The sequence below is a fragment of the Lepidochelys kempii genome, chromosome 21 (assembly GCF_965140285.1).
Source record: "Lepidochelys kempii isolate rLepKem1 chromosome 21, rLepKem1.hap1, whole genome shotgun sequence".
Taxonomy (NCBI): domain Eukaryota; kingdom Metazoa; phylum Chordata; order Testudines; family Cheloniidae; genus Lepidochelys; species Lepidochelys kempii.
In genome coordinates this window covers 6,034,767-6,047,626 of record NC_136400.1, presented here as the reverse complement: position 1 = coordinate 6,047,626, position 12,860 = coordinate 6,034,767, and the positions used below count along the sequence as shown (strand labels likewise).

The following is a 12,860-nucleotide window of genomic DNA, read 5'->3' as shown; positions in this document are numbered from 1 at the left end:
GGGGGAGAATATATCACAGCCATGTCACTGGTTCTGCGCTCATCCAGAAAGATGGTAGTTAAAAATCTGTGGCTCTTAGGTGCTTTCATTTCAGCTCCTAGTGGACATGCAAACCACCCCGCACAATGGATTAGTCCTCTTGTTGTCTCTCTCAGCCTAGTGCCCAAGAAGCAAAGGGGTCATGGAGGCTGAATGGCCCTTACACCTAGAGGTGGTCCCTCCCTGAGGGGAACGGCATCTTGACAGGCCAGTGTGAACAAACGTTGACTTGCCGTTGTCCTTTGTGTACTTGGTCCATGGAAAAACAGGAGTTCAGTATGTAGGGCTGCCAATCCGGTATCTCTTCACAGAACAAAACGTACAGTTGTTCTTTAAGATGTGGGATAAGGGGAGGGGGAAGCAAACTAGTAATCCTGGTGGAAAATTTTGAATTGACTCTATTTTTTTCTTCAAATATACAGCTTAGTTCCTTGCTGTAAATTGAAATGTAAAAAAGTGATCCAACTCCCCTCGCCCCACCTCACAATAATAATCATAATTAATAATATAATAAAATGATTGGACAAAGGAAAACTCCTGCTTTTGGCTTTTGGCCTGAATAACAATGAAAATCCAGATTCTATTGGGCATTCATTATAATGATGTCAAAAGGTGCCAGGAGATAGTGAATGCATAAGTAAAGCAAGAATGACATAGTCTTACTCTTTGTCCATACTTCAGAAAGAAGCTTAGGTCTCTGGGGAAGCAAGTTTATTTGTGGATCTTGAAACTTTTGATTTACCCATTGTTGGCCACATCTTGCACTGTTTTGAGCCTATTCAGCTCTCCTTGACTTCTGTCAGAGTTGTGGGAGCTCAGCACCTTTCAGAATCAGACTTCTCTCCCCATCCCAACTCCCTGGAGCATGAAATGCAATACCATTTGGCTGTTTCATATGAGGTACGCAGAGACAAAGCCCCAACCTGGATGTCTGTCAAACTTGAGTGAAATTGTCTAGATCTGAATAGATTATAGAAATGATTAGAGTGCAAGCAGCATTATAGAAATAGACTGTAGAATAGATTATAGAAATGATTAGAGTGCAAGCAGCAGCCTATGCTTGGAATAGATTTGGACAGATTCTGGGAGGAAATCTCCAGTCAGCACTAAACTTTGGTACAAGGTTCTTTTGAAGATTCTGAAATGTTTGATTCACTTAAATTTTTTATTTATTTTGCCATTCACTTCCATGCTTCCTGCTTTCATCCAGGACCAAAACTGTTGATGTACCAGCCCGCAACAAAGCCATAAATGCTGCGAATCTCCCAAGAGACTTAGTTTTGATGAAATTCCGACTCCAGTTGTTCAGACTCAGGAGCAGCATCCTGATATTTGGCCACTAATTAAAACCCAAATGCCAATCTTCTTTGTGACTGACTTGTCTCTAGAAACTAACAGTCATCAGACCCACAACTTGGTGCTTCCGGGCTCCTAAATAGTTTTATTTTCCCTTGATACTATAAGTGTATCTTGTTCCATGATTCTTCTCACCCTTTTAAGTGTATTTATAGCGTGCCCATTATTATGACCCACGCAAGACCAACAGAGCACGTAGCACTTTAAATTAAGACACCCTGTGTACTTCAAGGAGCTTATCTAAAGCTGACACTACATAGCTAGAGTGAAAGACAGTAGATAGAAATGAAGTAAGATGAGGACAAGAGTTGGAATAATTCATCATCCTATGACATTGGCTTCACTTGAGCCTCACTTTGTATTGGTTCCATTTTTTTAAATGTTGGTTGTTTAGAAACATTGTAGTGTATTATACGATGGTTGCGTTCATCACTAATATTTGAGCAAAAGATTATAAATGCTTAACCTGTTCCAACTGCAAACTTGACACTGATCTTCTGTACAGCACTCTGTACACTTGCAGCATGTTAGCAATGAAGAAAAATATATTGTTCTCCAGAATAAGGGATGAAATAGTTTATGAATCTCTTCTGAAGAGCTGGGGAAACCTTACTAGCTCAAGAGAAACAAATAGAGAATAGTCTGTGATATTTTAGCTTTCGATGAGCAGAGCAAATGTCATCTTTGGGTTTTTTTCCTTTCCTTATTGTGTATCCAGAATAGAGGCAGATGCAGTATCTGAGGAGTAAAGTGGGGTGAGAGGGGTTAAGTGAGAGAATAAGCACAGTAGCAGCTTTTTAGTTTGTTAAAATAGATTGTTCATTCAGTTGTCGGTGACGTGATGAAAGTGCATTTTGGTCCCTCTCTGTCTGGAGAGCAGGGTGTAAGACAGCCAGCTAGATGTCTCAGAAATGCCAAGCATTCAGCTGCTAGTCAGCCCATATCTAGACTGGGGCAAGAGAAATGAGATGGCAGATTGCTGGGGTAGGGGCTGAGACTCTGATATACATCTGTAGATTTATTTCATCCTTCTCACTCTAGAGTTCAGTAAAACTCTGTAGTTCACAACTGTATGCAGAGTCCAGCAGACCAAAGGTTGTCATCTGAGAAATAAACACCCCATTGATGGTCTTGTTTTTCTCTTTCACCCTAACAGAAAATGAAGGAGTACCTGGAAGGCAGGAACCTGATCACTAAGCTCCAGGCCAAGCATGACCTTCTTCAGAAGACGCTGGGAGAAAGTGAGTCTGGGACCCGCTTGTCACTGCATTAGACAGTCATCCGTAGTTATTGAATTAGTCAGCTGACTGAGCGTAACTGTCCTAGATTACCAGAGCTAAGTGGACATATTCATGTTTTATGAATTTATTTTTCCAGCTTGCTTGGTGCAGCACTATATGGGTGCTTGAGTAATTGTGAAAGGCAAATGCTTAATGAGATACTAATGTGCCTCATCTATTTGTTTAAATGAAGCATGTGCCCACTCAGGGCCCCCCTACATTAATAATCTGAATAGAGGTAAACCTTGTGATTTACTGTTTACTGCTGATCTTAGAAGCATTGCCTCATTAGGGTGGTAGAAAGGTTGCTTACATGGTAGATGAGCTGCTTTTCACCTCTGTAGGTTCAATCCAAGCCAGACTAATACAGCAGAACATGACCTTTACTCGTGGAATGTGCAGACAGAATGTGTTGCCCCCGCATCTACTTGGCACGAACCAGCAGTCAAGATTGAATGTACCCATCGCTGCTGGCCAAACACACACCTCAAGCAATGCATCCATGTCTCCATGCAAACCTCCCCTGCCAGCATTTGTGGAGGGGATGGATTGGCAGTCTCAATATCTAGTCTGAAATGGCTTGACTCATAGAACCTTAAGTTTACATGATAGCAGGGCCTGCTCCTCTTTGCTAGGTGTCTGAATTGAAGGCCACAAAGTTTATAGTGCACAAGTCATCTTCTGGATGAGCATTTAAACTGTGTGCAGGTTGTGAAGTATTGGCTTTCAGGATAAAAATATGTTCTCGGTCTCTCTCCTTCCCCAAAAAAGCTTCATGTTGATCAGCCCAAACCTGCAGGAAGTGAGGAAAGGATATTGAGATTCCCTTGTCTCTACAACTGTCCTAGGAAGAGGGGGAAGGGGAATCAGAAACACTGTTTCCTTGGCGCATTTTTCCTCTGTCTCTAAACATCTCCAAATGACACCCAACCTGCCCCTGTGACTAATCACATTCCTGGTTCATAGCTGACCCCTGCATACCATGACCTCTTTCCTCTTAACCTGCCTGCCCCTTGAACTGATTTCAAGCTGAGGGGCGGAAGGCAGGAGCAAGAGGAATGTTTAATGTGTTGGTTGTATCTCTCTAGATTTAGAGGCCCCTGCTGTTTGTGGTTGCTTTGCAATGCTTGAACTTCTTTGGAGCTGAGCTTGTGAAGGGATCTGGTGCATGTCAGACAGTGAGAGAGAGCCACTTAACAGCAGGTTTTTTGTGTGTTTTTTTTCTGTGAGATCAAAGGAAACTGAGGTGCATTATGCCTCCAATCCAAAGCAAGGAAATAAATGGCATGAACAGAGTTGGGTGCTCAGCATCCAGCCCCATTTATAAAATGTCACTTAACTGGGAGTGGGTATACTAAAACCTTTTTCACGCATTGTGTCAGCCACTCTTCAGGAAGTTTTGCCCACTGAAATGCAACATGTAGCTGCATCTCTCCAGACACTGGGGAGTACATGTTTCTATTTTCTTTTGCTTTTTTCCTTGAGCTTACGTTTTATCACTCCTCTTGCAAATTACCTTAATCTAAAGATGACAAGTTCCGGTAATAAAAATACCAGCAGGTCTTCCTTTCGACAAGTAATTATGTCTCTGACTGTCCACATTTGTCACTGTAACGTAAGAGCCCCTTGATGTTGCCTCAGCCGTGTAATTTATATGTATGAATATTCCGTGATGGCAGTGGGACAGATGGTTGGGAACTCTGGTTCTGAATAACCTTTTTATAAATTATGCACCATTTTGGTTAAATGAGCTTTTACGCAGGGAGGGGACAGTGGCTGATCACAAAGTGTTCTATTGATTCTCAGCAATCAACAATTAGCCCTTTTCCTTTGCTCTCTTCTATCCAGGATCAGGGAGGCATTAAAACCTGGAGGGGAAAGGAGAGCCAAATCATTAGCTGGTGTAAATCAGCATAGCTGTAATGTTGATTTATACCACCTGATGGTCTGGCCTGGAATGTTGGGTTATCAAAGGTACTTGCCAAATACTGTGTCTCCTTTTTTCCTTACTGTGCTATTTTAAAATGCTGCCTGTCTCATCAGCAGCCATGGTAGCTTGGTCCCCAAATTGCAAACCGAATGAAAGTTAATAGAACAATTTAGCAAATATGATTGCGGAAAATATCATTAAAGCTCTGCCTCCTGAAATTGCTAAATGCTAGCACTTCGAGCCTGTGGGCTAACAAATCAGAGCATGTTTTCAATCTTCCTAAGTGGTTTCATAAAGTATAATCTCTCTCTCCTCTCCCCCCCCACCCCAGCTCCCTTGGGGGGAGCGGAGGAGGGAGAGGTTGAGAAGCCTAGTTTTTTGGCAGTGGAAGTCAACAATTAGAGTGCACGGGAACCAATTTTCAGATCAATGCTTTCCAAAGAAAGAGTCCTCAGGCAGCTGAAGCTGGTTTCTGCATTTCCTGGTCAGCCACCGAGGAGCCTTGCCAACAGGGACGGGCTCTAGTGATCTTAATAGCAACAGTTCTTGGGGGAAGCAGCCACATTGTTGCTCCTTAAAGTTGTTGTTCTCCCTCTTCCCCTCCTCCCCCCGTTTCCAAATTAAGGTCTGCATGTCCATCAAAAGCGTTTTCCCATTTCTGTTCCCTGGTGCAAGCCTTTATATTGCTTTATTTGTCTCCCTAACAGGTCAGAGGACTGATTGCTCCCTTGCCAGGTAGGTATAGCTAAAATAAACATTGTTTCAAAGAGAGCCTCTTCCAAAAAGACAGCTGATGAAAGGAGTCGGTCACCAGCTCGGGACCTGTGTAGATTAGGAAGATGAGGTGGGGTTTGCAAATTTCCTGTTCAGCAACACATCTTTAAGCACCGTTGCCTTTCTGCTCTAGAGGCTAAATGGTGTTCGAGTTCACTTACACAACATTGCTAAACGCACCTCGTTTTTCTAACCTAGATGAGGCCCTTGACTCTTCAGGATTTATCCACGGGGGTGGGGCGGAAGACAAGAAGCCAAGCAGCATCTTGAAGTGCTTGTGATTGCTTCATAGGAGGGTGGGGGAGAAGAGAATGGTCATAGAGGCGTTTTCTTCTCCTTGCCCTGCTGACCTCATCTGGCCTGACATGGAATTGGATTGCAGCACAGAGAGAGAGGCCACGAAGAATAAATATTTTGCTGTAACTGGGGGGCCAAGTATCAATCACGGTGCCACTGAAGTCACCAAATATATGAAACTCAGCCTCTCATCATGAGGGGTGGGGGGAAATGATTTTGATGGGGCTTTCTGTGAAATGTAACAGATCTGTGTCTCTGAATATGTTTTTTGGGGCTGTGTTGGCCACAGGGATTGTGCAGCGCGCTGGCTTCTTAACAAAGTGAGGGTGATTACTGCAGATCTGAAATCATTACTCTATTTTCCCCATTCCTCACAGTGAAGCGGAGCTGACAGGTCCTAATTAGAGTCTGACATCTGTAATAAAATATTATTCATTGTGAACAACTTTAAATATCAGAATCATTGTCACCAATAGTCTAAAATATACCTCACTGCTTGTGACAGCTGACGAAATCTGTTCTCTTGCTTTCTCTCACTACAGCTCATTGATTAAAAAAAAAATAAAAAATCATTTCTGCAAAATGAACGCTATAATGGTGATTCTTAAACACAATAAAATTGACATACTTAGAATTCAGCAGTTAACTGTCCTGGCAGGCAGCTGGGCTGAATGATCCATTAGGCTTTCTCTATCCTTCTCCCCGATTTAGTTTTACAGAAACATAAGAATTTCTAAACCCCAAAAATAAGATAAAAGGAAGGACTTTTAGCAGAGCAGGCTCAGACCTCCTTCAGATCAGGCACTAATATCCTCCTGCATAAACAGTAATTATGAAGCCATTTGTAATCGTGATCTTGTTGTTTGGAAAAGGTTTAATTTGGTGTCAATTTTTTATGTTTTATCAGAGGTTATTATGAAGAACACATTAATATACTTATATTAACAGCACAGAGGGAAACTTTTTTCTCCCCCTCTCCCTGTGGCTTTAAATCAGGGGACTCAAACATGCAGCCCATGGGGTTCTTCCCTGCAGCCTGCCAAGCTCCCTGTGCTGCGTGCCCCCCCTTTCCCTCCCCAGCGCACCACTGCCCCCCCCCCCTTTCCCTCCGCAGCGCACCACGTCCCCAGCCTACCTCCAGGCCAGGGGTGGGCAAACTACAGCCCCGGTCGGGATGCGGCCCCTCAGGGCTTTGCATCCAGCCTGCAGATTTGCCACCATTGTGGTGCTGAGGGCCCCGCGCAGCTTCCCTGCAGCCCGGGGGGGGAGTGGGAGCAGCGAACTCCCTGAGCTGCCCTTGCCTGTGGGTACCTTCCCTGAAGCTTCCATTGGCCGGGAACGGGGAAGTGAGGCCACTGGGAGCTTCAGGGGAGGTACGCACAGGCAAGAACGGCTCAGGGAGTTCTCTGCTCCCCTTCGCCCCAGGGCCACAAGGACAGGGTGCCCACCGCTTCCCAGAGCGGACTGGCACGGGGCCGGGGCCAGGGCAGGCAGGGAGCCTATCCTGGCCCACCGTGGCACATGCCCCTGCCACCCTGGAGCCGGTCCAGGTAAGCGGCACCGGGCCGGAACCCCAACCCCCCCTGTACCCCACACCCCAACTCCCTGCCCTGAGCCCCCTGCCTGCACCCCAACCCCCTGCCACACCCCACTCTCCCTCCTGCTTCCCAACCCCCTGCCCTGAGCCCCCTGCCATACCCCGCACTCGCTCCTACACCTCCTGCACGGGGGCGGGGGTGGAGTGGGGGGCAGCGGGCGTGCGGGGGGAGTGATGTGGCTCTCGGGCCAATGTACGAGTTCTCCTGTGGCTCTCCTGGTGATTCAAGTTTGAGACCCCTGCTTTAAATCATCCAGTATAATGGACCTACTTTGGAGGGGTGCTCTCTGAAAATTATAACCAACTGGATTTAGAGTGAAGGGGTTTATATACTGAATTTCCATATGGTTGGAAGGAAGAGGTTAAGTACAGGCTTGTCAAGGCAATCTGCTCCCCTGTTCCAGTTTCAGGATTACAGTGCTTTTATATTAAATTACTTAGTGTTTCCAAAGTTGCTGTGAACTGACAGAGTGTAGATGATTGAAATTGTTTTCCATATCTGGCTCCTTTCCCCACCAAGACTAATGAGTACAGTTTTTGAAATACCCTTCAAGCAAGTATTTTGGTTGTCAGTGGTCACCTTGACATTTGCCTGTGTTCTTTCCTCTCCATCTTCCACCGATGATCTGTTGTGGGCTTCTGATCAGTGGCAGACGCAGCTCTACTATAAGGAAGCAGGTAACAAAGAACTCATTGAAGCATGCAGCTCTGTGTGTGGGGATGTGGGGGTTATTTTTACGTCTGTCTCTTGCATAGGAATTTTTTGTATGTTCTTCTTGAATGTCTGGGAATGCAAGAACTGGAATGGTAAAAACCTGGATCTTCCATAACCTTTTGCAGCACCTTTTTGGGCAATCGCAAACTTCATTTTTATGTTTTTTTGATATTTTGAGAAAGATCTGGTGTCCAGAATTCCATACAAGTTCAGTGCAGTCCTATATTCTGAGGCTGTAACTTCTAGGCAGGCATTGGATGAGATATTCAAAGCCATCTGTTGGGTTTTGACATACATCTTCTATTAAAATTAATGGCAACTTGGAAATCAGGACTGATCTTTTTGTGTTTTGTACAGTGAGTGGATTGTTCATACTAAACCAACAATAAATAATGATATTGGAAGGACTTGGAGCTCAGGTGTTCCCAATTACTGAACAATCTTGGTTAAAGGCTGATACTGAATCAGCTCAAAACTTCCAGTTGTTCCAGTACTTGCCCTTCTATAGAGCCTTCCATCAGAGGGCCTCAAAGTATTTGGCAAACATTAATGAGTTGTTTCAGAGCAGCAGCCGTGTTAGTCTGTATTCGCAAAAAGAAAAGGAGTACTTGTGGCACCTTAGAGACTAACCAATTTATTTGACCATGAGCTTTCGTGAGCTACAGCTCACTTCATCTGATGCATACTGTGGAAAGTGTAGAAGATCTTTTTATACACACAAAGCATGAAAAAATACCTCCCCCCACCCCACGCTCCTGCTGGTAATAGTGATCACTCTCCTTACAATGTGTTACACATTGTAAGGAGAGTGATCACTTTAGATAAGCTATTACCAGCAGCAGCGTGGGGTGGGGGGAGGTATTTTTTCATGCTTTGTGTGTATAAAAAGATCTTCTACACTTTCCACAGTATGCATCAGATGAAGTGAGCTGTAGCTCACGAAAGCTTATGCTCAAATAAATTGGTTAGTCTCTAAGGTGCCACAAGTACTCCTTTTCTTTTTATTAATGAGTTGATTATCACAGTGGGACATAGGACAGTATTATCCCCATTTTACAGATGGGGAAACTGAGTCACAGACCGTAAGTGATTTTCCCCCATGCCATATAGTGTCTGGAAGAGCTTGGAATAGAACCCAAGCTGCTTGACTCTCTGCTGCTTCTTGAGCCATGTTACCATCTTCCTATTCATCATGTGGCATCGTTAAACTCTGTCCCACAGTAGTCTTTCTGAAGAGCAATAAGTGTGTTAACTATATGGTTCATATGAGATAGACTCTTGTTGAAAAGTATAATTTGTCTGTTAACTTGTGACAGAATAGGGCAATGTATTTATCCTATTTTAGTTTATCTTCACCCATGACAGGTGTGTGTGCTTGTATCACTCTCTTCTGTGGGTGGAACTATCAGACCTGCGTGTCTGTGACATCATTACTCGCTAGTAGCTGCAGCCTACGTAAAGGATAAGCATGACTGCTGCACTAAGGTTCATAGTCCATGGTTTCCTGCTGACACACATTATTTGTACTGCTTTTTATTCTCTTTTTAACTCACATCTCTATTAAATAAAGTTGTAACTGCACTCTGGCCATACCTTTCCTCATAAAAGTGACTCCAAGGAATTCTAAGGATGCTTTTTCTGTCCATAGTGGATCACTTATTGCCTTTTAAACTATGCCATTTTAATAACAATGGAACTAGATCATGTTATCCTGGGATAGGAAGGAGCTGGGGGAAAAATTTCACCTCGAATAAAGACAAGAATTGACTTGAAACATCATTTCATCTGCTCCTCCTTTGGTCCCTTTTACATTCTTGAGCTACAGCTTACAAAATCTGTCGGCTGACACTTTTCATTAGCCAGAAAGTAGGTCGCAATTGCTGTTAGAAGACCTTGTGTACCAGGATAGCCAGCACCATGCGTGTCTTAGTATGTTCGTAGTTTAAGGGAAGGGCCGATTGTATTTTACATTTTTCTTTCCTATTTAGGAAATTGTAGGCAAAATGTCCCCTGCTATATTTTGAGCCGTGATTATAAGCTACGTTTAAAATCCAGTGTGCTGCTTTTTGAAAACCCACTTTCCATGTTGCATCTCAAGATTTTTGGCTTGATCATAATTTAGTGTGTGGGCTGCTGTGCCGCAGTTAGATGAAAGGTATAGTCTTAGCTCTTTCTGGATGCTGGAGCCCAGAGCAGCGTTTGTGGAAAGAGCTGCTGTGAATAAAAGCTATAGAAACTGAAGGAAAATCTGAATCTTTATTCTCTAACTGCACATGTAGAGAATTTGCATTTCATGTTTTGCAGGCTCTCCTATGCAGAGCTGAATCTTCTGAATACCCTGAACAACTCTGTTGTGGAGATGGTTGCTTTGTTTACACGCTAGTAACACTCTTTCAACAGGAAGTGAAATAGCTGTATGTCTGACTGTTGAGAGCCATTCACAGTCGTGTTTGAGGGCTCGCAATGTATTGTGTAATTGACTGGAGATGATGTACTAGACCCTGTGACTCCAAAACTTAAACAAAAAGCTAATCTGTTTGGGAAAACAAATGTCTCTGTGCCTCAAATCCACATGCAATCACTTGCGTGTGGCTCTAATAGTTGTTTTGAGTGTGACCTACCAATTTAAATTGCACATCGTTCAAAAATTGTAATCTCTTTGAGGACAGAGAATGTGCTTCTCTCTCTAAAGTTCATTTGGTGCCTCTCTGAAATAAGCTGTGAAAATCTGTGGTGCTATTTGGATGATTATTAATAAACTCTTTGTCATTCATCAAGTAAGCTGCAGGTTTCCATAGTGTTTCAAAGCACTGTTGTATTGTGAAGTGGGTCCCCTTTTACAGTGTGCAGAAAGCTAGTGCAATCCAGATAATGAGGAGGAAAAATTGTTAATTGCAAAATTACATTGGATGTTTTTCTAAAAGATCTGCTCTGGGAATTACTTTGGGGAAGTTCCCTGGCCTGGGTTATACAAGAGGTCAGACTAGATGATCACAATGGTCCCTTCTGGTCTTGGAATCTATGAATTAAGGGAATTCTACAGCCCACTAAAAGGAAAATCACTAAACCTTTTTAAAAAAGAATTGAATTAAGTCACTTAACCTCTGTGCCTTAGTTGACTCTTTCCTAAAATGCGGACAGTAATACAGTCCCTCACAGATATTGCTGGAGTCTAATTGTTGGCGAAGTATTTTGTGATCCTCTGAAGAAAGGGGCTAAAGAAATGCAATAAATTGTTCGCCTATTACACAACTTCATCATTGAATTGCTTATGGTGGAAACTGGCAAGCTAGAAAGTGTCATTTACTGTGTTCTGGCCCTGGCCCAAAGAACAGCCTGCACTCCAAGCTGTCATTGTGAACTTGTATTTTTACAGTACTCAGTGCTTAGCCCAAAGGTCAGTCAGCATGTGACAGCTAAAATGTTTTTGCAGTAAAATGTCAGGAGCTTGTTCTGCAAAACCAAAATTTGTCATGTTGGGGATAAATGGAAATCAATCCGAAAAATGCACAAATACAGAGCCATGAGGGCTGACTGTGGAGAGACCAGAAGGCCACAACTTTGCGTGAGCATGCGCTGCACGGAATGAAGGGAGGGCATAGTAGATTAGCCCTTACTCTCCTGTTCCTTCCCTGGCACCTTGTGCACCAGTTGAGCACAGGCGTTGTGCAGAGTTAGTCATTACGGCAGTACCAACTGGCCTTCTCAAAGAGTGAGCTTGGCAAAGCTGGCAAGCCACTCCATTGGTGCTTCCAGAGGCATTGCATGGAGCTGTGCCCTAAAGATGTTAATGCACCCCAATAACTGTCTTCTCCACCGAGTCCAGATCAGAAATGGTGGTCCTTGGTTTTATTTTATTTTATTCCTGTATAGCTTGGGATGGCAGTTTCCATCTCTGCAAAAGGCAATGTTATTTCTCTAGGATAATTCACAAACCAAATAGTACCTTCCTCAGAGACTATGCTTCAGGCCCTGTGGACAGCTCTTTTCCCAATCCCTGGCAGAAGGTGTATTGCTCCATGAAGTTTTGCTTGTGGATTTCAGAGTTGTGTTTATTTCTCGGTCAGCTCTGTGCTTGACTATTTGTTTTAATTTTCTCCCTTGGTTGCTCAGGACTCGAGCCAAGCCATTCCCCTTGTGGTGGAGAGCTGCATACGATTCATTAGCAGACATGGTAAGTTTACTGATGAAAAACTAATCATTTTTTCAAATGCCCCTTGACAGAATAATTCAGGCAGGACTTTTTTTTAAAGGGTCTTTAAACTCATAAAGAGGAACCAGAAAACCTATATTTGGATCCCGCCCCGAACTCTAGGAAAGTTCACATCCAAATTTCATAACCCGAGTCCATCCAGCTCTAATTTAAATAAAGCACATGGCCACTTCAATGTGCGGATGTCTCTTGTGAATGTTTAGAGTAGCCTGGTGCAGAACGTGTGTGTTGGAATCCTACAGCAGGCGTGACTAAGAACTCACCACTGTCCACTCAGAGTCAGTAGTGCTGCACTATTGTCTATCCTAAGCACAGGAAGACAGAGTGGCTGCTGCAGGCACTGGAAGTGGGGAATGCTAAGCATTAAATAGTGCCTCCTACATGTATCCTTCCTTCCCAGCGATGAGTCACTTCGCTACTGCAGAAGTGTTCAAGTTTCCTTAGGTTTCATTCAACGTGGGTCCCATAGCTTCTTGTCTTCAGTCTTACATGAAGTTGGAAGATTTTTCCCTCTGACTGGGGCAACGTTACCAGGCCTTTGTGTTCAAGTTGTTCCTGTGCCTTTATCTCTCTTCTTGTCATATAACGTCCGTACCCCCCCCCCCCCCCAAAAAAAAAAAAACTGTCTTGCCTACTTGCAACTCCGCCCTGCCTGGAGT

General features: G+C 43.7%; 1 protein-coding gene across 10 annotated transcripts in view; it reads left to right on the top strand.

Annotated features, from left to right (window-relative positions):
- SRGAP2 (SLIT-ROBO Rho GTPase activating protein 2) overlaps positions 1–12,860 on the top strand; it is a 210,502-nt gene that overhangs the window by 163,204 nt on the left and 34,438 nt on the right. For all 10 annotated transcript variants that reach the window (XM_073319746.2, XM_073319744.2, XM_073319742.2 and 7 more), the window contains 4 exons: positions 2,552–2,636; positions 5,313–5,340; positions 7,921–7,951; positions 12,102–12,162. In XM_073319746.2, coding sequence (XP_073175847.1) covers positions 2,552–2,636; positions 5,313–5,340; positions 7,921–7,951; positions 12,102–12,162 — 205 coding nt within the window. The remainder of the gene's footprint in view (positions 1–2,551; positions 2,637–5,312; positions 5,341–7,920; positions 7,952–12,101; positions 12,163–12,860) is intronic.